The 27,996-nt window shown below is 41.0% G+C and overlaps 2 protein-coding genes and 1 long non-coding RNA gene across 9 annotated transcripts; 2 read left to right on the top strand and 1 right to left on the bottom strand.

Moving 5' to 3' along the window:
* Positions 1-1,623: 1,623 nt before the first annotated feature.
* Positions 1,624-8,603, bottom strand: LOC110492482 (keratin, type II cytoskeletal 8). Its single transcript, XM_021566839.3, has 9 exons — positions 8,219-8,603; positions 6,054-6,262; positions 5,798-5,858; positions 5,363-5,458; positions 5,069-5,233; positions 4,830-4,955; positions 4,087-4,307; positions 3,883-3,926; positions 1,624-3,645 (listed from the first exon to the last, which is right to left on the bottom strand). The coding sequence occupies exons 1-9, from the start codon at positions 8,480-8,482 to the stop codon at positions 3,548-3,550; spliced, it is 1,284 nt and encodes a 427-aa protein (XP_021422514.3). The 5' UTR covers positions 8,483-8,603; the 3' UTR covers positions 1,624-3,547.
* Positions 8,604-9,986: 1,383 nt separating this feature from the next.
* LOC149976953 (uncharacterized) lies at positions 9,987-11,999 on the top strand. Of its 2 annotated transcripts, none has more exons than XR_016487451.1 (4): positions 9,987-10,095; positions 11,266-11,375; positions 11,476-11,579; positions 11,886-11,999. It is a non-coding gene; the product is annotated as an uncharacterized LOC149976953 (long non-coding RNA). The 2 variants fall into 2 exon arrangements; XR_016487452.1 differs by having other exon boundaries at positions 9,992-10,095; positions 11,289-11,375.
* Positions 12,000-19,107: 7,108 nt separating this feature from the next.
* Positions 19,108-27,628, top strand: abtb1 (ankyrin repeat and BTB domain containing 1). Of its 6 annotated transcripts, none has more exons than XM_021566842.3 (12): positions 19,108-19,994; positions 21,526-21,588; positions 21,691-21,746; positions 23,531-23,675; positions 23,878-24,037; positions 24,415-24,460; positions 24,869-24,985; positions 25,082-25,194; positions 25,434-25,532; positions 25,673-25,840; positions 25,941-26,141; positions 26,220-27,628. In XM_021566842.3, the coding sequence occupies exons 4-12, from the start codon at positions 23,572-23,574 to the stop codon at positions 26,424-26,426; spliced, it is 1,215 nt and encodes a 404-aa protein (XP_021422517.1). In that variant the 5' UTR covers positions 19,108-19,994; positions 21,526-21,588; positions 21,691-21,746; positions 23,531-23,571; the 3' UTR covers positions 26,427-27,628. The 6 variants fall into 6 exon arrangements, with proteins under 6 accessions (XP_021422517.1, XP_021422516.1, XP_090059846.1 ...); XM_021566841.3 differs by having other exon boundaries at positions 19,125-20,306; XM_090203720.1 differs by having other exon boundaries at positions 19,128-19,330.
* The last annotated feature ends 368 nt before the right edge of the window (positions 27,629-27,996 follow it).

Here is a 27,996-nt window from a genome sequence, read left to right on the forward strand (position 1 = left end):
CAATACCTCTCATAAAAACAAGTAGTGATGAAGTCAATCTCTCCTCCACTTTGAGCCAGGAGAGATCGACATGCATATTATTCATATTAGCTCTATGTGTACATCCAAACGGCCAGCCATGCTGCCCTGTTCTGAGCCAATTGCAATTTTCCCTTTTTGTGGCACCTGACCACACGACTGAACAGTAGTCCAGGTGCAACAAAACTAGGGCCTGTAGGACCTGCCTTGTTGATACTGCTGTAAAGAAGGTAGAGTAGCACTTTATTAGGGACATACTTCTCCCCATTTTAGCTACTGTTGTATCATATGTTTTGACCATGACAGTTTACAATCCAGGGTTACTCCAAGCAGTTTAGTCACCTCAACTTGCTCAATTTCCACATTATTTATTACAAGATTTAATTGAGGTTTAGGGTTTAGTGAATTATTTGTCCTAAATACAATGCTTTGAGATGTAGAAATATTTAGGACTAACTTATTCCTTCTGACCCACTCTGAAGCAAACTGCAACTCTTTGTTAAGTGTTCCAGTCATTTCAGTCGCTTTAGTAGCTGACATGTATAGTGTTGAGTCATCTGCATACACAGACACACTGTCTTTACTCAAAGCCAGTGGCATGTCATTAGTAAAAATTGAAAAAGTAATGGGCCTAGACAGCTGCCCTGGGGAATTCCTGATTCTACCTGGATTATGTTGGAGAGGCTTCCATTAAGAACACCCTCTGTGTTCTGTTAGACAGGTAACTCTTTATCCACAATATAGCAGGGAGTGTAAAGCCATAACACATACGTTTTTCCAGCAGCAGACTATGATCGATAATGTCAAAAGCCGCACTGAAGTCTAACAAAACAGCCCCCACAATCTATTTATCACAAATTTCTCTCAGCCAATCATCAGTCATTTGTGTAAGTGTGTGCTTGTTGAATCTCCTTCCATATAAGCTTGCTGAAAGTTTGTTGTCAATTTGTTTACTTTAAAATAGCATTGTATATGGTCAAACACCATCTTTTCCAAAAGTTTACTAAGGGTTGGTAACATGCTGATTGGTCGTCTATTTGAGCCTGTAAAGGGGGCTTTACTATTCTTAGGTAGCGGGATGACTTTTGTTCCCCTCAAAGCCTGGGGGCACAAGCTTTCTAGTAGGCTTAAATTGATATGGCAAATAGGAGTGGCAATATCGTCCGCTATTATCCTCAGAAATATTCCATCCAAGTTGTCAGACCCCAGTGGCTTGTCATTGTTGACAGACAATATTTTTTTCACCTCTTCCACACTCAAAATTACAATGCTTGTCTTTCATAATTTGAAATGCTTCAAACTGTTTGCTCCTCATTACACACCACAGACCAACAAATATTCTTTACATCAACATACAATACATTTTGTAATGATTCCTATGACCTCTTATACACTATATTAGGCCCAGCCTTTGGAACTTTGATTTTCCTAGACATGGCTACTACATTGTGATCACTACATCCGATGGTTCTGGATACTGCTTTCAAGCTAATTTCTGCAGCATTAGTAAAGATGTGATCAATACATGTTGATGATTCATTCATGTGCTGTTTGTAACTACCCTGGTAGGTTGACTGATAACCTGAACCAGATTGCAGGCACTGGTTACAGTTTGAAGTTTTTTATTGAGTGGGCAGCTTGATGAAAGCCAGTCAATATTTAAATTAAAATGAAAATATACATTGGTTGATATCACATACATTGTCAAGCATTTCTCACGTTATCCAGATACTGACTGTTAACACTTGGTCTATAGCAGCTTCCCCCCAGAATGGCCTTTAGGTAAGGCAGATGAACCTGTAGCCATATTACTTCAACAGTATTTAACATCAGATCCTCTCTAATCTTTACAGGAATGTGGTTCTGAATATAAACAGCAACACCTTGATCTTTTCTGTACATTTCATAACCTTGTTTTGCTACCACTGTGTCAAAGGTATTATCAGAGATATGAGAGTATGAGTGTCATCTGTTTCTAGCAAATTATTGATTTCATCAAACTTGTTTCTTAAGCTACATATGTTAATGTGGGCCATTTTGAGCACTTTTCTGGGATGCTTACTTATTTTATTGCTTTACTGGGAAGCTTAGCAGAAGTAGATATGCTCATGTTATTTATGTTAGTGCAGGGTGAGCTGCACACAGTGGACTTCCTCCTAGGGCACACCGGCTCAGTGTTAATAGTATAAATCTGGCTCATGAGTAATGTATACAACAGCTGTACGATCAGCAGAGGACAGTTAGAGGGACATAAATTAGGTTACTTACATTGTGTCTACCAACACCCCTGGTGTAATATACATTTTCTGAAGCATTATGACAACTCTGTTTCACAATGGTAGGGATTAACTGAGCTGGTCATTGGGTCATCTCAACGCAGCCTTATAATGCTGTGAAAGGATCCAGGAACACAAATGATTCGGGTGGATCCCATCTTCCTTATAGGAAGGTCTTGTCATGATAACCATCACACATCTGGTACTTTGTGGAGGTTGGAATGAAGAGAATGTAGAAAATGTGGATGTGTAGTCTAGTCAATAATCTGTCAGAAGTGAAAAATGAGTCAAACGATTGCATGTGATCCCCATTATGAGTCTATTTGTGTCTGAACATCTTGGTACATGATATTGCATCATTAAACCGTTTTAATAGAAGTAAAGAAAACTATTTTAGGCTAACCTTATACTGGGAAACAAGCTCAATTCAGTTTATAGTAGAGCATAACAAATAAAGTGGTTCTGTGAGGTCTGGTTGACATCATTTCTCTGATGTAGTATGATGAAGTATATGTAAGGGATAATCAACGAGGGGCTCTATGCGTTCTATGGAAAATAATTACCGACACGGTGTGTTCCACTACGTGCTAGCAGAGTGGAACTGACCTCACACCGAGTTGCATTAGTGTCCAGAGAACAAAAAGAGCCCAGCGTTGATTATCCATTTTATACCATGACTATAATTTAACATAATTGCCAATAGAAATTAGTTAATTTGCCGGTAGGAATGTTTTCAACATCCACTGAAGAAGCTAGCAAGTTTACTAGATGGCTACAGTAGTTGCCATGATAGCTAAACTTGCAAGTCTGTTTGGTTAACTAAATCACCAGTCCTATCTTCCCATTATGAAAATCGGATTCAATGGCAATGAAGTTTTCAATTCGACTTTGCTTTCAAGAGCAGCTCAAACATAGAACACGTAAGAATTAACTATAGCCATTGAATTCTACCGTGCAACTACACCAATGCCTTATAGGAAAACAGTGCACGTTCTAGAATGCCCTTCAAGCCAATCAAAAACAAGTATTCTACAATGCCATGGTATAAAGTAACACTTTCCTTGATGCAAATTCTTGGGTGATAGTCTTATAAATATTCATAGTATGATAAATATCACAGCCAATGGGCTCTAGTCTCATAATGCTCTATGACTGCATCAATATATTATGAGTGCTACGGATTGTTATGGAAACTGTAGCCCCTTCTGAAAATGACCACTGAGTCATGTTGCATCTCAGTAACATTTTGTTTTTCAGTGGTACGATCTGGAGGAGTCGGTGGTTTCCACCATTTTGATGAAGACAGCAGAAGATCGGGTGGGCTGCTGGTAGCTGGTCTCTGGCATGGTGTCTGGGGGGGGGGAAAGAGGATGCGGGTTGTTATTAGAAAAAGCTCATGTCACCATCAAGATTCCCTTACCCCTCTTCCTGCCAATCACCACACCTGTTTTCGATCCCTAAATCCTATCAATAGTATAAGCCTTCGTAAAACAAGGTTCGAAGGTAAAGGAATGTGAGAGGAGAATGTTAACTTTAGAGATAATAGTTCTGTCAGGAGCATCTAGTAGATTAGGGTGATAGAACTTACAAGGCTTTGTGGTAGAAATGTTGGTGATTGATTGTTGTCCAAATCTGTGGACGGAAGAGGAAGAGAGAATAACAACATCATACAGCATACATATCATACACACACACTTAATTTTCTCTGCATCATGGATTTCGGAAGCTGTCTATGCAGAGGAGCTGGTCATAGTGGAACTTTGAGTCCCTCAGAGTTTCATAATCTCCTTACTTGGTCTCCTCGCCCTCCAGCAGTTTCCTGTAGGTGGAAATCTCGATGTCCAAGGCCAGCTTGACGTTCATCAGGTCCTGGTACTCCCTGATCTGGCAGGCCATGTCCTGCTTGGCTCTCTGCATAGCTACCTCCAGGTCCTCGATTAGAGCCCTGGCATCCTTTACGGCAATCTCCCCATGTTCCTCTGCCTCGGTTATCGGTCTCTCCAGGTTGGCCTTCTATAGGGTTAAGGGGGAAAATGAAACAGAAAAAATAAGCGTGGTTTTCTCCACGCTGTTAGAAATGGGTCATTTTTACAGTAATTAGGTTTTCATTATAGCCCAGAATACATTATTGTATGCATAACGTAGGCCTATGTAGTTCAGGTATGCATAAACACTGTCATCATCTGTCCTCCATTTGTGTATGTGTAATTATACCCAGTGAACATGTGCTGCCATCCGGCATATGACTTAATTGCTCCATTCTAAAATGTGTCTTTGTCCTCCAGACAAAGATTTTGGTATTTTATTCTGAGAGTGTCACATTCTGAGAGTGTCAGTGTCACAATGGTGCTGTGCCAAATCGTAGATAATGAGAAGTTGGCCAAAGCAGAAATCAGTCTGGCACCAAGCCTTGACATACAGTACTCCTCAATTATAAGGTGGTGTTCTATCAGGTCTGACACTATAGTCTATGATTAAAACAGTCTTCAATTATAGAATTCTTTATTACTCCTTCCAGTCAGGTGCGATGCTCACCTGTCCCTTGACAGCCAGAATCTCGTTCTGCAGGCGGCTGATGAGTCGGTTCAGCTCGGCGATCTCAGCCTTGGTGTTGCGCAGCTCCTCTGCAGCCTGGCCAGCCTGGCCGGCCAAACTTTCAACCTGATGTGGGCAGAGACGACAGGTTTATTTTACGAATTATTGTTTGACCTGCTGTACTGCTCCATTAGGCATGAACCCTTAAGATTTCCTCATTCTCTAACCCCTGACCTCACCTTGGTCTTGTACCAGCTCTCGGTCTGCTCGCGACTGCGAGCAGCGATGTCTTCGTACTGGGCCTTGACGTCAGCTATGATCTGGTTCATGTCCAGGCCCCGGGAGTTGTCCATCTGAACCACCACAGAGGTGTCCTTCACGTCAGACTGCAGCTCACCCAGCTCCTGTCATGAAAGAAACAATGTCATTTCTCTATTCATCTCTATAGTGTTAAATACCGTGTCTCTATAGTATTGGCATCTTTGACTATAGGGGCATCAAAAATATATATGTGTGATTTAGCACTGCCTTACCTGATCGTACAAGACCTTCAAGAAGTTGACCTCCTCTTCCAGCCCAGCCAACCTGTCCTCCAGAGCCACCTTGGACAGGTAACCAGCATCCACATCCTACAGGATGTCAGAAGACAGTCAACAGCTGTGACACTGAGAAACATGCCTACCCGATGCGGCCTCACATAACACGTCATAGCCCCTTTTTTCCTGTTCATATGTAGATGTTTGCATTACTGACTCTTGTTTATATGGAAAATACTCAAGCTTTATTGAACATAAAAAGCACATTTGTAATACACCTTTGATGATATGCCTATTTTCCCTAACTATTATTAATCTTCCACCCACGGCAGATTAGTCAAATTAGATCAGAATGGGACTCTGGCTATACTTTATTTATACAATACATTTCTGAGACTATTCTTCACTGAATGTTATCATTCAGTTGCATACCTTTTTCAGCAGGACAAAGTCATGATCTGCTGTGTTCCTCTTTCTGATCTCATCTTCATACCTGGAACAAGCCAAAGCAATAGAATAGGGTTAGGGTCTCTATAACAGGGGAGAACAACTCTGGCCCCGAAGAGCTGCATTATGCAGGCGTTTGTCACAGTCCAGCATGCATGTCTTGCATGACAACAAACATGACAGAGGAATTGGCTAATGCACAAACAGATCTCCAACCAGACTAACGTCACTGTGTCTTTACTTTGATTTTAAGTCTTCCACATTATGGTGCATGTTCCTGTTCTCCATATCCAACAGGTCCTTGTCATTGTTGATCTGGTCCAGCTGTCTCTGCAGGTTTTTGATGTAGGTCTGGAACATGGGTTCTATGTTGGAGGAGCCAGTTGTCTGGTCCTGCGTCAGCTTCCACTTGGTCTCCAGCATCTTGTTCTGCTGCTCCAGGTGTCGCACCTGTGACACACACATAAATAATTGATTTGTTATTATAGATGTTTGGACTCCTCAGTCCACACGTCATGTTTGGCACACACGCAGGCACGTACACACACACAAACATTGAAACAGTGCCCAGAGGGAGAGGTGCTTCTAGGGTTAAACACTCCAAGAGGAGGAAACAATGTCTTAATTCTGTTATGGACTATACAAGATTGGTTCTCTAATTATGTACAGTCGTGGCCAAAAGTTGAGAACGACACAAATATTAATTTCCACAAAGTTTGCTGCTTCAGTGTCTTTAGATATTTTTGTCAGATGTTACTATGGAATACTGAAGTATAATTTCAAGCATTTCATACGCGTCAAAGGCTTTTATTGACAATTATATGAAGTTCATGCAAAGAGTCAATATTTGCAGTGTTGACCCTTCTTTTTCAAAAAAAAGTGTTGACTTTTTTGCAATCCGCCCTGGCATGCTGTCAATTAACTTCTGTGCCACATCCTGACTGATGGCAGCCCATAATCAATGCTTGCAGTTTGTCAGAATCAGCAGTCCAATCCCTGTACCTTTTGCAGAATATCAGTCTGTCCCTGATGTTTTTTCCTGGAGAGAAGTGGCTTCTTTGCTGCCCTTCTTGACACCAGGCCATCCTCCAAAAGTCTTCCCCTCACTTTGCGTGCAGATGCACTCACACCTGCCTGTTGCCATTCCTGCGCAAGCTCTGTACTGGTGGTGCCCCGATCCAGCAGCTGAATCAACTTCAGGAGACGGTCCTGGCGCTTGCTGGACTTTCTTGGGCGCCCTGAAGCCTTCTTCACAACAATTGAACCACTCTCCTTGAAGTTCTTGATGATCCAATAAATGGTTGATTCAGGTGCAATCTTACTGGCAGCAATATCCCTGCCTGTGAAGCCTTTTTTGTGCCAAGCAATGATGACAGCATGTGTTTCCTTGCAGGTAACCATGTTTGACAGAGGAAGAACAATGATTACAAGCACCACCTTCCTTTTGAAGCTTCCAGTCTGTTATTCGAACCCAATCCGCATGATAGAATGATCTCCAGCCTGTCCTCGTCAACACTCACACCTGTGTTAACGAGAGAATCACTGACATGATGTCAGCTGTTCCTTTTGTGGCAGGGCTGAAATGCAGTGGAAATGTTTTTGGGGAATTCAGTTCATTTGCATAGCAAAGAGGGACTTTGCAATTAATTGCAATTCATCTGATCACTCTTCATAACATTCTGGAGTATATGCAAATTGCCATCATACAAACTGAGGCAGCAGACTTTGTGAAAATTAATATTTGTGTGTTTCGTTCATCATATTGATGAGACCAAGGGGCAGCGTGATAAGCATACATTGTTATTTTAATGAAGGAAAACCACTAAACAAACGCCACTATATACCACGAGTGCTGACAGACAACTACACATAGACAATAACCCACAAAACCAAAATGGGAAATGGCAACCTAAATAGAATCCCCAATCAGAGACAACGATAAACAGCTGCCTCTGATTGGGAACCAATTCAGGCCACCATAGACCTACATTTACCTAGACATACCAAAACCCCATAGATATACAAAAACCCTAGACAAAAACACACATACCACCCTCGTCACACCCTGACCTAACCAAAATAATAAAGAAAACAAAGATAACTAAGGTCAGGGCGTGACATTGTGTCATTCTCAAAACTTTTGGCCACGACTATAGATTGGAGTGTCATTACCATCATCACAACCATATTCCTCTTATTATTATTATTATTAAGAATGCCGTTATTAAGAAGATGTGATGCAATCCACCTCACTCCTCATTTTTAATGCTTTTCATACATTTTCTGGATTTACCACAATAACTCTGACTTTTAATATTTTTTCCAGTATTTTTCACTTGAGTTGAACATTCACACAAACAAACGACAAAAAACAGCAAGCGGCAAAAAACACTATTTATACTGTACCTTATCAATAAAAGTGGCAAAGCGGTTGTTGAGACCCTTGATCTGGTTCATCTCATGGGTGCGGACAGCCTGGATTTTGGGGTCGATATCCAGGTTGATAGGTGCCAGCAGGCTCTGGTTGATGGTCACGGCCGTGATGGAGCCTCCCATGTAGAGGCCGCTGCTGCTTGTCCTGGGGCCATTTCTGGAGCCCAAGGACATGCTGCTGAAGTCCCTCATGTAATTAGGGCTTGTCCCAGTGCGATTCTTTGTCCTTATGCTCATGGTTCCGTTGTGTGAATGTATTACAGCTGGGATGATTGCAGACTGAGGCTGGAGTTGCTGAGGTGTGTTACCGTTAACAAATTCATCCCCTTATATAGAAGGGCCAGGGTAGGGCCAGTGTAGCCTGTGTCTGTGTGTGGGTGTATGTATGTGTGTGGGCGTGAAAGAGTTGGTCAAGGTATGCCACTTCTCAATGTGGAAGAACCAGTCAGATGCATACTGTACATACCTATTTTAAGCCCCTTCACCCTCTGTTACAGACATGGTGTACCTGGATACCTGACTTGCTTTAGGGAACCAAGACTTGTGGTTTTACCTCTACCACATGAACACTCAAAGGTCAAAAAACACCTTAGAGGGAATGTGATGTGCTGTATCAGCCAGCCTTTAGAACTGTTTTTTAATAACAAGACTTTACACTGGCCTTTATATTTAACTTAATATTTTCTCTCTTTAACTACTGGTGCCATCTAAAAGAGGTAACGATGTGTGTCTTTCATGTTCTCCAAGTCAGCTTGTCCAGTTATGGGAGTTGTGTTCCAGTTATGAGAGTATGTGACAGTTAGCCAGCATCTCACCTCTTTGGGTTCTTTATTCCTTTATTTATAAATTAAAGTCATTGATTGACCAGAAAGTTCATCCCCTGGTGTTGCAGGTCTTAAACAGCCCTATATGACCGTAATTGAAGGATTGTAAATGGTGTTGGTATAAAATTGTGACCCTAGAGGTCAGCATACAAATGAAGAAGTAACAATAGGAATGGTACATTGCCAGACAGCTTTGTTGTGAGTAGAACTTCAAATCCAAACCATATCCCAAAATTGGTAAAAAGTATAACTGACCTTAAATTTGTGTTCACAAGCAACGTTATCTTTCTCCAAAAGATTAGAAACGTGACATGTAAATATTTATAGCCAAAACAAGTCTTTGCATATCAAAACTTGAACCACAGCACAAAAGATTCAGGTAAAACTGGTCAATCAAATGCTATCGAGAACCTTGAAGGGTACTTGGGCTGTCCCTTTTTGGTTCCAGGTAGAAACCTTTTGGGTTCAATATAGAACCATTTCCACAGAAGGATCTACATGGAACCCAGAATGGTTCACCTGGAAACCAAAAAGGGTTCTCCTATGGGGACAGCCGAAGAACCATTTTGGAACCCTTTTTTCTAAGAGTGTACATAAGACCTACAAAACTACACATTTTGAATCAACATTGGCTGCTTGTGACACATACGGTGCTCTCTCTAGTAGACAAATAGGCAGCTCTGAGGTAGGATATAAACAACAAACTGGTCTGTCAGCCTGCAGGCAGACACTTCTATTCACTGTCATTCAGCTGTGACTACAATGATGATTATCGGTTGGCCCTCCCCATCTAATGGGTGACTACAGTGCACTGTTAGGTGGCTGTCAGGTGGTTGTCAGGTTTGCCCAGGTGTGAAGGCAGATTAATCAATCATCACAGTTCCACAGATAGAGTAACAGAGATATAACTGGATTGTCTACAACCAACCGTGTGGTTTGGTTTTGAGCACTGCTCTCATTTGATACTTGAACTGTAGCAGTATGAGACTGATTATCCTATCTCTATTATCTACACATCTCATATAGGTGAGTCGATGGGGATGTTTGCAATGTTATTTATATGTGTGTGTATAGGGGGATCTGCATGTGTGTGTGTGTGCCTGTGTGTGTGTGTGTGTGTGTGTGTGTGTGTGTGTGTGTGTGTGTGTGTGTGTGTGTGTGTGTGTGTGTGTGTGTGTGTGTGTGTGTTTGTGTGTGTGTGTGTGTGTGTGTGTGTGTGTGAGAGAGAGAGAGAGATATTAGGATTGCGTGATTTTGCCCAAATAAAAATGACAAATACCTCTCACACAGGGCATTTTTAATATTTTTTAAATATTACAATATTTTAAATATATATATATATATTTGAACTATTTCATCAGTTACAGTTAACTCACTAACGTGTTGTAAATATATGCCTTGTAAATGTTTAACACTTAGGTTCTCTCTCTGTCTGAGGGGTTATGAAGGTTGCATCCTTTAACAGGAGATTTGGACTGTATAACGTTACTGATCCAGATGCCCAACACCTGTGAAGTTAAACATTTGTTTATGCATTCATACCTGACAGGGTTCTGTAAATGGAGAAAATATCAAACACAATATTTAGTGTTATTTAATATTTAATATTTTGACAACAAAAAATATTTCTAGAACCATTTCAATGAATCTGTTGGCAGTATTCTTACTATAAGAAAACTTTAGTCGTCATTTGGAATTAGTATTATAAGGCTCAACCGCAGTAGTGGAATAAGCCACAGCTCAAGGAGTGGCTTTCTTATAACACATGTTTAGTTACAATCGTTACAATACCATAATGTGTTTTATCTTGGCTGACAGCTAAGGTCCTCAGGACTACAGAAGAAAACAAAATAATTACACATGAGAGCTGCTTGAAAGGCTGTAAGTCACCAAACCATAAAGGGAGATCCCACACCCACTAAATACCTACAGGGTTCACACCAGCTGGGTCTATAAGTCTCTGTTTTGTAGATTGTGTCTCGTTATGACATTATAGTGGTTCTGGAGGTGGTGGATGTGAGGGGGGCATCCGCTATCTGCTTCCCGAGAGAGTTAAACTGGTGACATTGCTGTTAATCAGGTCTATATTCAACCTCACCTTTCCTATTGAGTTGAATATACGATGGCACATAACATTTTAAGAACACCTCACTTTCTCTGTAACTCAATAACTTTGAGTTGTTTTAATCCCCTCAGCCTCCATGTATATTGTACCACAGAGTCAACACCAGAGATCACTACGCCCTGAAACTCAGCATCCGCTTGGGAACGACTAGACATAAGGAACAGTTCCTGTTACTTTACAGGTAATGATTTTATAACCAATACTAGTTTTGTCGTAATGTCATAGGATTAACGGCAACATTATAACTGAAAATGTAACATCACTTTTTCACATATTGTAAGGGATGATCTGGCTGACTGCTACAAGTTTGAAGACAACCAAGTCGATGATATGGATGCTTTCTCCAGAGAGACATATTTTCTGCACTTTAGGCCACGCAGTACAGGTTGGTCACACTTTTAACCTGTTGTTGAGACATTCACAACATTATATATACAGTAAAACAATAAACTCAGGTTGATTTATCAATGGGGATTCATCATTTTATCATGATTGGCCTGCATGTTCACCTCTGGTAGTTTGTTGTTTCGATTCCGTGTTTTATCACTGTTACACTGAATGATGTTGAAAAGAAGTCTATGCACACCAAGGTACTATCATGTTCTTTAGGCATGTATAAAATAATTTGAATAAAAGTGCCCAGAATCTGGCTGAATTATTTGATAAATCATAAACCATACTGCATTTATAGTGCTGAAGGACCTGGCTATGATCCCCGTCCACAACAAGCCTAATGACTCAGAGAGAGAGCTGGATGAGCTCTTTGAGGTCTTCCTGGCTGTGTGGGACAAATGGAAGACTGAGGTAAGTCTGGGGGCACAGCTCAAATCCCCTCCAATTCCCTATGTAGACTACTACTTTTGACCATGGCCACATAGGATTCTTTAAATGTACATTTGAAGTTGGAAGTTTACATACACCTTAGCCAAATACATTTAAACTCAGTTTTTCACAATTCCTGACATGTAATCCTCGTAAAAATTCCCTGTCTTAGGGCAGTTAGGATCACCACTTTATTTTAAGAATGTGAAATGTCAGAATAATAGTAGAGAGAATTATGTATTTCAGCTTTTATTTATTTCATCACATTCCCAGTGATTCAGAAGTGTACATACACTCAATTAGTATTTGGTAGCATTGCCTTTAAATTGTTTAACTTGGGTCAAAAGTTTTGCGTAGCCTTCCACAAGCTTCCCCACAATAAGTTGGGTGAATGTTGGCCCATTCCTCCTGACAGAGCTGGTGTAACTGAGTCAGGTTTGTAGGCCTCCTTGCTTGCACAAGGTTTTCAGTTCTGCCCACAAATTTTCTATGGGATTGAGGTCAGTGCTTTGTGATGGCCACTCCAATACCTTGACTTTGTTGTCCTTAAGTCATTTTTGCCACAACTTTGGAAGTATGCTTGGGGTCATTGTCCATTTGGAAGACCCATTTGCGACCAAGCTTTAGCTTCCTGACTGATGTCTTGAGATGTTGCTTCAATATATCCACATAATTTTCCTACCTCATGATGCCATCTATTTTGTGAAGTGCACCAGTCCCTCCTGCAGCAAAGCACCCCCGCAACATGATGCTGCCACCCCCGTGCTTCACAGTTGGGATGGTGTTCTTTGGCTTGCAATCATCCCCCTTTTTCCTCCAAACATAACAATGGTCATTATGGCCAAACAGTTCTATATGTGTTTCATCAGACCAGAGGACATTTCTCCAAAAAGTATGATCTTTGTCCCCATGTGCAGTTGCAAACTGTAGTCTGGCTTTTTTGTGGTGGTTTTGGAGCAGTGGCTTCTTCCTTGCTGAGCGGCCTTTCAGGTTATGTCAATATAGGACTCGTTTTACTGTGGATATAGATACTTTTGTACCTGTGTCCTCCAGCATCGTCACAAGGTCCTTGGCTGTTGTTCTGGGATTGACATGCACTTTTCGCACCAAAGTACGTTAGTCTTCAGGAGACAGAACGCGTCTCCTTCCTGAGCGGTATGATGGCTGTGTGGTCCTATGGTGTTTATACTTGCGAACTATTGTTTGTACAGATGAACGTGGTACCTTCAGGCATTTGGAAATTGCTCCCAAGGATGAACCAGACTTCTGGAGGTCTAAAAATTTTTTCGGAGGTCTTGGCTGATTTAATTTGATTTTCCCATGATGTCAAGCAAAACGGCACTGAGTTTGAAGGTACGCCTTGAAATACGTACATCCACAGGTACACCCCCAATTGACTCAAATGAGGTCAATTAGCCTATCAGAAGTTTCTAAAACCATGACATAATTTTCTGGAATTTTCCAAGCTGTTTAAAAGCACAGTCAACTTTGTGAATTGTAAACTTCTGACCCACTGGAATTGTGATACAGTGAATTTTAAATGAAATAATCTGTCTGTAAACAATTGTTGGAAAAATGACTTGTGTCATGCACAAAGTAGATGTCCTAACAAACTTGCCAAAACAATAGTTTGCAAGAAATTTGTGGAGTGGTTGAAAAACGAGTTTTAATGACTCCAACCTAAGTGTATGTAAACTTCTGACTTCAACTGTATGTTGTTGTCTTATGTCTCTCTTCATGTAGTGTTGTGGTGTCTCTCTTGTTGTGATGTGTGTTTTGTCCTATATTTTTATTTTATTTTATTTTTTTAATCCCAGCCCCTGTCCCCGAAGAAGGTATTTTGTATTTTGGTAGGCCATCATTGCAAATATTAATTTGTTCTTAACTGTCTTGCCTAGTTAAATAAAGGTTAAATAAATAAAATAAAATAAAAAATATATTGTGTCATTTTGGAATCACCCAATACATGCTAACCTATTGTAGATAAGAATATAATATGTTTCTAAACACTTCTACATTCATGTGGATGCCACCATGATTACGGATAATCCTGGATGAATTGTGAATATTGATGAGTAAGAAAGTTACAGACTTACAAATATCATACCCCCAAGACATGCTAACCTCTCACCGTTACAAAAACGGGCTGTTAGCATTTTTGGGGGGTATGATATTTCTCACTCATCATTATTCACTATTCATTCAGGATTGTCCGTAATCATGGTAGCTTCCACATTAATGTAGAAGTTTAGAAACATATTATATTCTTATTTACAATAAAAGTGACTCCAAAATGACACAATACATTATTTACCATTCATTTATATTTTGCACAAAATAATCTGAAACACAACCTAAACAAAGAGCAAATGCATCCAACAAATGTGTAGTCACAAGCTTGAAGAAATCATTGCTTGCTATGAATATGGGACAAAACACTTAACTTTTTACTACTTTCATCCAGAGTGAAAATGTATGCACTCACTACTTATTGTAAGTCGATCTGGACAAGCGCCTGCTAAATGCCTAAATGGTAAATTATAGTCTTCACATGAGGCAATACACTTAGATAGGTGACCCCTTCACCTTGATGGGCCTGCTCAATTTAATTGAGAAACACATTGTGTAAAGCTTTGTAGGATCCAAATCATGCCTATGTCCTACCACACCATCTTCAGAAATAGCTGCGCACATGGAGATGTTTCCCCAAAGTTGGACGGTCGCCCGTTGGCCGACGAGGTTCCGCCCACGGCGCCGAGTTTTGGCCAGGTTAAAGCCCGCTTCATCAACAAAGATATATTTGCGATGGTTCACAGCAGCATCAGGCACCATCACCCTCTAAAGATATAATTTGGTTAGTTATTTTTTACAGTATAGTTCCAATATGATATTGTGAAGTAGCATGTGCATCAAATAGTAACAGTAATACAGTAAATAGTGATGTACCTGAACATACTCGGCCCTCAGTTGTTTTACTCGGTTGTTGTTTCTCTCAAAAGACTGTGTTTCATAGATACCTGGTGCCTCTTCAAAAGGTGGGCGATTGTTGGAAGGCTGATGAATGCCACATTGGCAAAGGTGTCATCGTTCTCCTCAATGACCTGCTTTATTTCGAACAGCCATATGTCATTCCTGACTCTCACCATTTCCACTGCCCACTCCTGCTGGTCGGTCAGCACACAGCCATATCTACCATCCATGGGGTCTTCTGTCAATTCTACAGTGGGGCAAAAAAGTATTTAGTCAGCCACCAATTGTGCAAATTCTCCCACTTAAAAAGATGAGAGAGGCCTGTAATTTTCATCATAGGTACACTTCAACTATGACAGACAAAATGAGAAAAAAAATCCAGAAAATCACATTGTAGGATTTTTTATGAATTTATTTGCAAATTATGGTGGAAAATAAGTATTTGGTCACCTACAAACAAGCAATATTTCTGGCTCTCACAGACCTGTAACTTATTCTTTAAGAGGCTCCTCTGTCCTCCACTCGTTACCTGTATTAATGGCACCTGTTTGAACTTGTTATCAGTATAAAAGACACCTGTCCACAACCTCAAACAGTCACACTCCAAACTCCACTATGGCCAAGACCAAAGAGCTGTCAAAGGACACCAGAAACAAAATTGTAGACCTGCACCAGGCTGGGAAGAATGAATCTGCAATAGGTAAGCAGCTTGGTTTGAAGAAATCAACTATGGGAGCAATTATTAGGAAATGGAAGACATACAAGACCACTGATAATCTCCCTCGATCTGGGGCTCCACTCAAGATCTCACCCCGTGGGGTCAAAATGATCACAAGAACGGTGAGCAAAAATCCCAGAACCACACGGGAGGACCTAGTGAATGACCTGCAGAGAGCTGGGACCAAAGTAACAAAGCCTACCATCAGTAACACACTACGCCACCAGGGAATCATGCAGTGCCAGACGTGTCCCCCTGCTTAAGCCAGTACATGTCCAGGCCCGTCTGAAGTTTGCTAGAGAGCATTTGGATGATCCAGAAGAAGATTGGGAGAATGTCATATGGTCAGATGAAACCAAAATATAACTTTTTGGTAAAAACTCAACTCGTCGTGTTTGGAGGACAAAGAATGCTGAGTTGCATCCAAAGAACACCATACCTACTGTGAAGCATGGGGGTGGAAACATCATGCTTTGGGGCTGTTTTTCTGCAAAGGGACCAGGACGACTGATCCGTGTAAAGGAAAGAATAAATGGGGCTATGTATCGTGAGATTTTGAGTGAAAACCTCCTTCCACCAGCAAGGGCATTGAAGATGAAACGTGGCTGGGTCTTTCAGCATGACAATAATCCCAAACACACCGCCCCGGCAACGAAGGAGTGGCTTTGTAAGAAGCATTTCAATGTCCTGGAGTCGCCTAGCCAGTCTCCAGATCTCAACCTCATAGAAAATCTTTGGAGGGAGTTGAAAGTTCGTGTTGCCCAGCAACAGCCCCAAAACATCACTGCGCTAGAGGAGATCTGCATGGAGGAATGGGCCAAAATATGTTTCACAATGTTTTATAACGTTTTTATTTTCAAGATGTGTATTGTACAATGTATCAAATTACAAAAAAAATGAAAAATATAAATATAGACAAATGAAGAAATAAGCTTGCAGCTGACTATACATGAAAAGACACAATTCAGAAATGAAGTCTGTCATGTAGGCTAATAATGTTTTATCTATGACTAGGCCTACCTGCATTTTTATATTCAAGCATTCAGTGTATGAGGAAGTGAGAAAAGCAATCAAGTGGTCAATTTAGCCAGTCTATAAAACCACAGAGTTTCTAAACCCAGACGCGTAACATTTTTTTAAACCTTTATTTAACTAGGTAAGTCAGTTAAGAACAAATTCTTATTTTCAATTATGGCCTAGGAACAGTGGGTTAACTGCCTTGTTCAGAGGCAGAACAAGAGATTTGTATTTGTCAGCTCAGGGATTTGAACTTGCAACCTTTCGGTTACTAGCCTAACACTCTAACCACTAGGTTACCCTGCCGCGAGACTTCCAGGAATGCTTGTGAACCAGACTCGGCAAACCCACTGGGCAGACCAGGCCAGGGTTTGGGGTTTGAGAGGTCACCGTTTGAGGGAATCACCTTTGTCAAGTCGGTGACCATCCTTAGAATTGTAACAGATGTGATTAAATTGAGTCCACAAAGTGTCTTACTGTATGGTAACTGATTCCATGTCAGCATCGCTTCAGACTGTAGTGTATTTATTTCATTCTCAACCTTTATGTTGCTTTTGTCAGTAATCATGTAAAAAACAGTGTACAGAAAAGTGTTAGACTATACAGTTCACATAAATTACTGAATAAACAATATGAAAGGGATTAGACTATATGTACATCATTTCACATAAGTTACTGGGTAAACAATATGCCAACAATATGCCAAGCAGTATAACGCACTTGGTATTGACCCCATGACTGGTGTCTGGGGTACTTGCTCATTAAGTGACAATTTTCCGGATACAGAGTAAGCTTCTAAAATTTCCAGTGTAGAAATCCCCTAAAATAATGACCCATCACTAGATCACGGGCAGTGAGAGAAGAGAAAAATTCTTCCTTAGGGATGGATTGAAATTTGCAGAACGGATACCTGGAGGAGAATGGAGGGTGATACTTTTTAAATTTCAGCCATGCGGAGGATTTAGCATTTTAAAATCTAGTCCAGGGGAGGGTCATGTAATTTGTAATGGATGACATTTCAGTATTTCTCAGTGTTTTTTAATTAGTTGCTTATTAAGCTATATATCGATGTGCATCTCTCATTCAGGCTGGGCGCGCAATATCAACTGCACCTATAGAGTATTTAGTGTGGTCTCAATCAAATTATCCATAGCCTATAGTCTATGAAATGCATGTTCGGAGAATCACAGAGCAAAGTTATAGACCACTGCTGAGATGGTGTAAATACAACTGAGCTGCATAACACAATGCAATGGATATTCCAACCCTGAGTCCTGCCTGCTCTTCTCTTGCTGATCAAAAACGTTTTTGGATGCTGTCTAACCAATGGCTGTGCTGTGTAGGCATAAGGCAACAGTTCGGGAGGAGGGTAAAAGGCTTTTTTTTATTAGACTTAGTCCCAAAAAATATTGCGTGTGTACTAGCCTATAGCCTATGTTCTGTTCAGTTTGAGAAGGAGAGTGCGAAGATGAGGAGGACCAGAGGGTCAACTTTGATAGCTTGCTACTACTATAATTGATTTTTATTAAAAATAATATGTTTCTTGCCTATGATGTATTTAGCAGAGTTATTGACCTCACAATAAGCCAGATTCAAGTAACTTTCATTGTGGTGCTGAAACTTGAAGCAGCAGCTGCAGCACACTCAATCAGAAATCGACAGCTCATGGTGATGAAAGGCAAATTCAAGTAGGCATAATTCATTTAAACCGTTTTAATTTTAATTAGACTTTATGTTGGAGCCTATTTCTTCCTATTAAAGAAATAAGAGGCTAAAGGCTGCTATGTCAATAGATTTGTCAGTCAATTTCTCCACCCACCATGCACTCTTTAATTAAACAGCCTACCTCAGTGTCAGTGAAGGCCTGTCAAGTTAAAACCAAGACTTGAATTAAGGGGTATGAGAAGGTATGCCATAGGCCTCGCATTATTAAAGAAAATGGCAAACAGCACAGGCCTACTCCTTGTTAGCTTAAGGTTTTTAAGAAAATAAAACTGATTTGAAATATAAAGTGATCTGTAACAGTGCTTTGGTCCTCGATGCTTTATGCTAAAAAACAGCTGTAAAAAACCTGGGAAAGACGTGACACCGATGCATATGGGAATATCATTGTTTAGTTTCTTTGAGATTCAAAGGCTGAGCTACAACCTCCTATTGCCGAGGAGACAAAAACTAGACTTTGCTTGGGAAGTAATCTAATTCTGTCACTATCCATTGATTAAGATATTCACTTTCTGTACAATAGATGTATAAACCCAAACATATTTTATGGAAACACTTGTGACCTTATCTCGTTTTACACGTTATTACACCAACCTCGTGACAAACTCAAAAACAACTTTATATCGAAGGAGTGACTTTTATATTTATTGGCCTGCACATGCGCAGTTTGGCGTGACGACCGTTAGACCGGATGGCGTTTTTCTGCGCATGAGTTTAGCTAGGCAACGTAGCCATGACATCGACTACAAGCATGATCGGAATATCTATTGGGGAAGCAGTTTCTGCCTGTCTTTGATAAAATGCTGTCGCATGGGTGGAATAAGTTACCCTAACCAGAAGGCTCGTTCGAGGGGAGCACTTTTGTCAAGTCGGTGACGCCTTTCAAAGTGTGTTGCATTATGCTTAGAAACATTGTCCAACTTGCGACTACATGATCTTTACAAAAATCATGTGACCAAAGGTCCTGCACTTTTTGATGAAGTCGCCTTACAGTCGCTGCACTTCTCACCAACTGCACCATGCAGCCATCACCTGCATTGTGGGAGGCAGTATTTGCCAACTAATCATTAGGGTGTCAGGAATCACCTTTGATGCAATTCTAAAGCTACAAACGAAAGCGATATTTGAGACCTCTCTAACAAATTAATTGTACACACATTATGTTTTCAGTTTGTGAGTGTGTGACATGGGGATATAGAACAGTTTGAGACATTTATACAGAAAAACGTTTATAGGCAATTGCAGCTATGTTGATCTGAGCCTTATTGTTGGAAAACCATTACCATGTACGACTTTCGTACACTGATACACCACCCCGACTTCACTAGCCACATTGTATCTACAGTCGGCTTCATTAGGCTTACTGCTTGAACACACCCAGATACTTTTTCATCGCCCCAATAGTTAGAGTAAGGACAGTGGAGGCTGCTGGGGGGAGGACGGCTCATAATAATGGCCGGAACGGGGCAAATGGAATTGCATTATACCATTCTGCTCCAGCCATTACCACAAGCCAGTCCTGCTCAATTAAGGTGCAACAACATCCTATGGGTAAGGATCACTGAGGTATAATAAAAACTGAGTCCAAGATGTCCGCTCGTTGTTTTCAACGTAATCTACCCATGTTCGCATACCGAATCATGGACCATCTATATCCGGGTTGCATCCGGTTTATACTGACCAACATGCAAATCGGAACTTGGAAATTTTGACATTTACGACTTGCTTGGTTGTAGTTATACACCTGCCATGTTCAATCAGTTAGCAAGTCGAACATTTCAGAGTTTTCTATTCCGACTATCATATTAACATGGCAACAGGGATCAGCAACAATGCCTTCTGTTCGTCATCCAAAAACATGCTGTGAGTAATGGGGGGGAAAACGGCCTCTGAAACAATTATTTGATTAATTCAATGGATGTTTTGTGGACCAAGGTGATGGCTAAAGTGTCTTATTATGAATTTTCTAATCTGCCTTCTCTATGAGGCCGTGTATTGTAATAGGCTTTATGGGCAGTGTCAGTACCGAAATAAAACTGTAGGAGCAGTCGAAACTGTGCATCTAAACGAACTCTGGCCCCTTAGTAAGGATTATGGGTGTGATACTAATCTGATCCTAGACCCGTGGTTTAGTCAACCTATCAGAGAAGAGGGCATCAAGAAAATACGGAAGTAAATGTCATCTCACTCCACCTTCTCTGGTCATGTGACTATATAAACCGCAAAACAACACTGGTGATCGAAATATAAGTCTGTAAATAGTTGTCCTGCAAGAAAGAACTTGCTAGCAAGATAAATTGTTTACACTTTACAGGAAATTATAACTGGATCCACACCTGTCTAACAGGCAGGCCGTTTCAATGCATTACAGAGAACCGAAAACGCTGCGGAGATGGACGCGTACGATTTGTTTACAAGTTGCAGAAAGGGCGACATTTCCAGAGTTAGGTAAATGGAGTCTGTGGAATAGAAATGCGTAGTTCGCAGCAACGGGATGAGGCTATCTAGCTTGTTTAGCTATAAACAAAGACAACCTTGTGGTCAGTAGTAGTGTTACAAATATTTAGCAAATTTGTCAGTGAGCTAACGTTAGTGCCTATGTTAGCATACGCTATGCTATTTGCGTTGGTTTGTTGAAGTCTGGTCCTTTGAAGTCATGCCAGTGGCGATATTGTGTTTGTGTGTTTTGGTATTACTAGGTTCAATTTATGTGCATGAAAGTAGGTTTAGCTAGAAACTATAAATACAACTCTTGTTTATTCTGCGCACATATCTGGCAACTTCCAACCTGGAAACTGTTTTCCAAATTTTAAGTAGGTTGCTTTCCATACTCTTCTCCTATCTATTAGTGAAGAGTGCAATAAAAAACCACTATTCCTCTAAAGTGGGCCATATGGTGTTAACGTATGTTAAATCAAACAAGGTAGTTTGTCAGTCTAGAATTTGGAATACAGTTAGGATTGTACTGTTTGTATGGAATGCGAACATGTGGAGACCAGCATTAAGATGAAGACCGTTTCTGCCATAACCCGTCTTATTAACTGCCTGTATTGGCCTATTGACCTTCCATTTTCCTGTCAAGGTATCTTGTTGAACAGAGAGACGTGGACCTCAATGTAAGAGACAAATGGGACAGCACCCCGTTGTAAGTACGGAGTTAATATTGCAGAATATAACCTGCACACAATATATTTGACAAGATCATTGTTAAGAATGTAATGTAACTTAACAATGTATTCTTCCACAGGTACTATTCTTGCCTCTGTGGCCATGAGGAGCTCGTCCAGTACCTGTTGGCTAATGGTAAAGCTGGAATTTGCCCCAAGGGTCAAAGCACATTTACATGTTTTAAAAACTGTTTTTTTTTTGGGGGGGGGGGGGTCTTGTTACATTGCAGCCTTATTCTAAAATGGATTAAATTGTTTTCCCCCGTCAATCTACACACAATACCCCATAATGATGAAGTGAAAACAGGTTTAGACATTTTTTTTAAAATGGATTAAACTGAATATAACATTTACATACGTATTCAGACCCTTTACTCAGTACTTTGAAGCACCTTTAATAGTGATTGCAGCCTCAAGTCTTCTTGGGTATGTCGCTACAACCTTGGCACACCTGTATTTGGTGAGTTTCTACCATTCTTCTCTGCAGATGATCTCAACCTCTGTCAGGTTGGATGGGGAGTGTCGCTGCACAGCCATTAAGGTCTCTCCTGAGATGCTCGATTGGGTTCAAGTCCGGGCTCTGGCTGGGCCACTCAAGGACATTGAGTCCCACTCCTACATTGTCTTGGCTGTGTGCTTAGGGTCGTTGCCCTGTTGGAAGGTGAACCTTTGCCCCAGTCTGAGGTCCTGAGCACTCTGGAGCAGGTTTTCATCAAGGATCTCTGTACTTTTCTCCGTTCATCTTACCCTCGATCCTGACTAGTCTCCCAGTCCCTGCCGCTGAAAACATCCCCACAGCATGATGCTGCCACCGCCGTGCTTCACCGTAAAGATGGTGCCAGGTTTTCTCCAGATGTGATGCTTGGCATTAAGGCCAAAGTGTTCAATCTTGGTTTCATCAGACCAGAGAATAATGTTTCTCATTGTCTGAGAGTCCTTTAGGTGCCTTTTGGCAAAGTCCAAGTGGGCTGTCATGTGTCTTTTACTGAGGAGTGGCTTCCGTCTGGTCACTCTACCATAAAGGCATGATTGGTGGAATGCTGCAGCGATGGTTGTCTTCTGGAAGGTTCTCTCAGCTCCACATTGTGTTGTTGGTCACCTCCCTGACCAAGGCCCTTTTTAATTTTATCTTTAACTAGGCAGTCAGTTAAGAACACTTTTTTCTTTTCATTGACGGCCTAGGAACAGTGGGTTAACTGCCTTGTTCAGGGGCAGAATGACATTTGTACCTTATCAGCTCTGGGATTTGATCTTGCAACCTTTCAGTTACTTGCCCAACGCTCTAACCACTAGGCTACCTGCTCCCCTGATTGGGCGGCCAGCTCTAAGAACGGTCTTGGTGGTTCCAAACTGCCACTGTGTTCTTGGGGACCTTCAATGCTGCAGAAATGTTTTGGTACCCTTCCCCACATCTGGTGCCTTGACACAATCCTGTTTAGGTGCTCTACAGACAATGCCTTCAACCTCATGGCTTGGTTTTTGCTCTGACATGCACTGTCTACTGTGGGACCTTATATAGACAGTGCCTTTCCAAATCATGTCCAATCAATTGAATTTACCGGTGGACTCCAATCAAGTTCTAGGAACATCTCAAGGATGATCAAGGGAAACAGGTGCACCTGAGCTCGATCTCATAGCAAACAGTTAGAATACTTATGTAAATAAGGTATTTCATTTTTTAATTTTTTTTTATACATTTGCATAAAAAATTAAATCTGTTTTTCGCTTTGTCGTTATGGGGTATTATGTGTAGAGTGATGAGGAAAAACAATTATTTAATCTAATTTAAAATAAGGCTGTAAAGTAAGAACATTTTGAAAAAGTCAAGGGTTCTGAATGCTTTCCAAATGCACCGTTAACCTATATGCAATTAATTGTGTCTTGGAGGTGACCTGTACACTGTTCCATTTGGGCTTTCAGGAGCAAAGTGTGAAGCCAACACATTTGATGGAGAGCGATGCATGTATGGGTCTCTGAGTGACTCCATCCGACGTCTCCTAAAAGAGTACAAGTGCATCACAGCCCAAGCCATGCAGAGGGACTATTATGACCACTTCCTTCTCACGTAAGGCGCTGTAACGCTACAATGCATCTTAACTGCATCATAATGTTTTATAGTTGTTAGCTTTGTGTTTTCCTCATTTGGTGTTGCCTGTACTTCTGTTTGTCTGCTTATATTATACAGAAGCAGTGAAACTCTAACATCAACACTCATCAGCCCTGCTTTCTCCCTGTCCTCCCCTTCTGTCTGTGCTGTCTGTATCTAGGTTACTGGAGCAGGGCCAGTATAGTGACGTCAAGTTCCTGGTTCACGGTGAGACATTTCAGGCTCACCGCTGTGTGCTGAGCGCTCGCTCAGAGTACTTCACAGCCATGTTTGAAACCAAATGGAAAGGAAAGAACTTGATCCCCCTCAAACACCCTTTGGTAGGTGTTGTGTTACACCACCTCTTTCAGATAGGCATGACAGCAATACGTTGGATTGGAGGGGTGTAGCAGCTATATTTGAGGTTATTGATAGAAAATGTGTTTACTTTACTTTATAATATGCTATTTACCTTGTTATTGTGTTAGGAGTCATTACAACAAGCACAATTGCAAACCATTTAATACAGGGATTATATGAAGTATGTACTAAAAAGATTGTTTCAGTAAGAATTTCTGTGGAAACAAACTCAATCAGGGCAGTATGCATAAATGCTACCAAAACATTCACTGGGCCAAAAGGGAATATAAAGTAACAGTGTAAACACAGTAAAAGATCCATATGAATTAAGAAGAAAACATGTTTCACCCTGTTTCAGATCAACCCAGCAGCCTTTGGTGCCATCCTGCAGTATTTTTACACTGGTGGGTTTCTCTTGGTTGAGGTGTATAACTAGATGTATGAATGCAGAATTAGGCTAAGATCACAAATTAACATAATGGAAGTTGAAATATCAGACATGTTGACATTTTAATTAAGATTAGGCAAACGTGCAGTATATAAAATGGCATTTTGCATTCAAAGATGTCTAAGTATGTCATAGTCATCCCAGTGATTGTAAAGGATGCCTGATTGATTGATGACTGATATGTATGTTTCGATCCAGTCAGAAGATTAGGGTATTTTCAGTCTTTCTTTAAAGAGGTGATGATATGGCATCCATAAAGTCTAACATAACTGCATCATAAAGAGCCAGGATACACTGTCTTTCAAAGTTGTGTAGCCTGCATTTAGTGTTACAAAGCTATGAGCTAACCGGCTTTCGCTTCCAGGTCGTATGGACATTGATGTGAGCCACGTGGAGGACTGCAAGCGGCTGGCCAAACAGTGCAAAATGGGCGACCTTATTGATGAGTTGGAGAGCAAGTGTAAACAGGTGTATGAGTTTGGTACGCTCCCGCTTCTTAAATCTCCTGAAATTAGGCCTACACGTTTACATTGTTACATGGTGTCTCACCTGTCTCTCTGTCTGCCTCCATGCATAGTCTCCAATAAACCAGGGACCTGTGTAAAGGTTCTGACCCTGGAGCCTCACAGCTGTCAGCATCAGGAGGAGATGGCTCAACTGGCAGACTGCGCCCTCCCTGCTGAGCTAAAAGTAAGAACATTACAAACTAGCCTGGTCCCACATCGTTTGGGATTTAGCCAACTCTTCTAACTATCATTGTTAGCATGGCAAGAATAGTCCGAGGCATTGGCTAAAGCACATACCAAACAGATGTGGGACCAGCTAATCATATTAAAGGTTGCAACTTATAATTATCCCTTGATGTAAATAAACCTTTTGTTCATAATAAGTGAATTGTCAAGGATTTTTGTCGTTTTGTTTTTCTGTAGGTGGGATTTGGCGAGCTTCCATTTGACAGAACTGACAACTTCCCTAGCTACCCTGACATTTGCTTCAGGGTTGAAGGTTATGACTTCCTGTGTCATAAGGTGTGCTCCACATACCTCTAACAAAGTACAAAGATGTATGAGTTAATCGTCAGGCTATGATTTTGGAATTAGTCATTATTTATGCATCTCCTCAGTTAATTATTATGGGCTAAAAAGTTGTCTTTATCCCCTCTGGACAGGCGTTTTTCTGTGGACGCAGTGACTATTTTAAGGCGCTGCTGCAGGACCACTTCAGTGAGGGAGAGATGATGCAGTCCCAGCCCAGCACCCCAGTCCTCACCATCCACAACATCTCCCACGAGATCTTTATCCGTCTCCTCTATTACGTCTACAGCGACGACACGGAGGTCAGTTCAGACAGAATTCCTGCAGTGATGATATTTCTATGAACTCACCAGTCTTGTCTTTCTCTCCTAATGTATTGTACTACTCTCTGCCTGGGTCCAGCTGTCCCCAGAGAATGTGTTTGATGTGCTGTGTGTGGCTGATATGTACCTGCTCCCCGGGCTGAAGCGTCTGTGTGGTAAGACGCTGGCCAAGATGCTGTGTGAGGATAACGTGTTGCACATGTGGAAGACATCCAAGCTCTTCAGACTGTCTCGTCTGGAGGACCAGTGCACGGAGTACATGGCTAAGATCATAGAGAGGGTGAGTGTCTGTCATTCTAGGCTGTGCAAGGATGGTCGTTGCTGTGTCCCATCTGACCTCTTCCCCTCTCCTCAACAGCTGGTAGAGAAGCCTGAGTTTGCTGACATGATCAAGGAGGATGCTGGGGCGGTGGAGGACCGACACGAGACTGACTCCATCCCTCTGGTGGACGACATCCGCTTCCACATCACCAGCAACGTTCAGACCTTCAGTGCCATTGAGGAGGCCAACGTGAAGCTGGACGCCCTGGATCAGCTGCTCTCCACCATCGGTCTGGAATGCTAATGAGAAGGTGTGGTGGTGTGTTAGGGCTAGTACTGGCTAAGCTAGCTGCTAGCCAGCTGCTGGCAAGAAGGACTTGTATTGGACTGTTGAAGGGTATTGGGGGAGACATTAAATAGCTTTCACATTATACACACAAAAATAGTGTTTATTTCACCAGCAATGGCTTCAAATAGTTTAAATGCTTCTGGGCCAGACCAGGTGGTGGGCAAAGCACCTTTTTGCGAATAATGTGAAAGCTGATAATGCAACAATTTGTGTATTGGGTACATTCTAGTATTGACCTGGAATGTCAAAGACCGAAGTATGTAGGGACTGGAGGCGTCAAGTTGCTATTGAGTATCTAGACAAGGATAGGGTTGCTGAAGAAGTTGAGGATGATGTTGCATTGGAATGAATGAAACACACAGATACAGAAGCCCATGTGATGTGGATGAAGAGTGAGGAATGGAGTGTGGACTCTGATTGTAATATATATACTTTCGTTTGCGGTTTTATTTTGAAGTAATGTCTTTTTCTTGGAACAAAACAGTTGGGGAATGACAAGTCATCTGACCACAAACATAGTAGACCCAATATCACAGAAGATATTACAGTATGTCGGCTTAGAAATGTAGCTATTAAAGAACCTTCGCATTTGTGTGAAAAATACCCAATTATGAAACTCTCTGTTTTTAAACAAAGAGACTCAGAGAAAGAGCAAATATTTTACTTGTGTGATGAATTAGAATAGAATAGAATTCTGAATGACAGCAAATGTTTCCCCTAACATGGACATCACTCTTATTTTTACTTTCACATTTTCCTGACTGGTATGAATTTGTTAAACTATGTTTTAGCGGCTTGCTTTTCTTAAGAGGCAAGACATTTTGATTATTTTTCACCTTGCGCTAGTATATTGTAGGCCTAAATGCATGCTGATTACTCTTGTTGTGTATGCATGATTTATCTTTATAGAATGTAGCTTTTTATTTAGGTGTTAGGAGAGAGGAAACCATAGCTAGTTACATGGCTATGTTAAATATTGTTTAAATCCAAAAAAGAACGAAAAGAAATTCAGCCTCATATGTCGCATATGACAGACAATGAATTGAAACGTTTTACTGTTAATCATGAGTAAAGTAAAGAATTTGTTTTTCTGATTTAGTTCTGAAAAAATGATGACTGGAGTCAAGTAAAGACCCAATAAGAGATAATTTACAAAATGTAAGTGTTTTTTATTTTTAGTTGCCAATAATTTAGAGAACTTATGACACAACTTGTAATCTACTCGATTTGATAACTAGGTATTGAATCCTGTCAGTCACATTCATGCAGCAAATGCATTTAGCCTCAATTTGCATGCAGTGTGGGGAAACCACGGTAAGAAGGAAATTAGTATTTTCACATACAGCAGTCACAATGATCCTCATTTCCTTAAAGCATACTTGCATGTACATGGACAAGCAGACAGACAACTAACCACAAGCTATTCAGTGCAATTTTGATGTATTTATTTTGAACTCAATCCAAGTCCCAATATCTCTTATTTTTAACTATGACATTCCACTGCTATGCATATATCACTTTCAAA

The sequence above is a fragment of the Oncorhynchus mykiss genome, chromosome 16 (assembly GCF_057628025.1).
Source record: "Oncorhynchus mykiss isolate SJ-2025 chromosome 16, ASM5762802v1, whole genome shotgun sequence".
In the NCBI taxonomy this organism is placed as follows: domain Eukaryota; kingdom Metazoa; phylum Chordata; class Actinopteri; order Salmoniformes; family Salmonidae; genus Oncorhynchus; species Oncorhynchus mykiss.

Bases quoted from the DNA above. Each gene is read 5' to 3' on its own strand.
- LOC110492482 (XM_021566839.3), bottom strand. From the start codon at position 8,482: ATGAGCATAAGGACAAAGAATCGCACTGGGACAAGCCCTAATTACATG. The intron at 4,308-4,829 runs GTGAGCATCGCA...TTAACCCTATAG, and splicing joins TTCTGGCTGTCAAGGGACAG to AAGGCCAACCTGGAGAGACC. The intron at 3,646-3,882 runs GTAAGTTCTATC...CCCCCCCCCCAG, and splicing joins CATTTCTACCACAAAGCCTT to ACACCATGCCAGAGACCAGC.
- abtb1 (XM_090203719.1), top strand. From the start codon at position 20,836: ATGGACGCGTACGATTTGTTTACAAGTTGCAGAAAGGGCGACATTTCC. The intron at 24,986-25,081 runs GTACGCTCCCGC...CTCCATGCATAG, and splicing joins TAAACAGGTGTATGAGTTTG to TCTCCAATAAACCAGGGACC. The intron at 25,841-25,940 runs GTCAGTTCAGAC...GCCTGGGTCCAG, and splicing joins TCTACAGCGACGACACGGAG to CTGTCCCCAGAGAATGTGTT.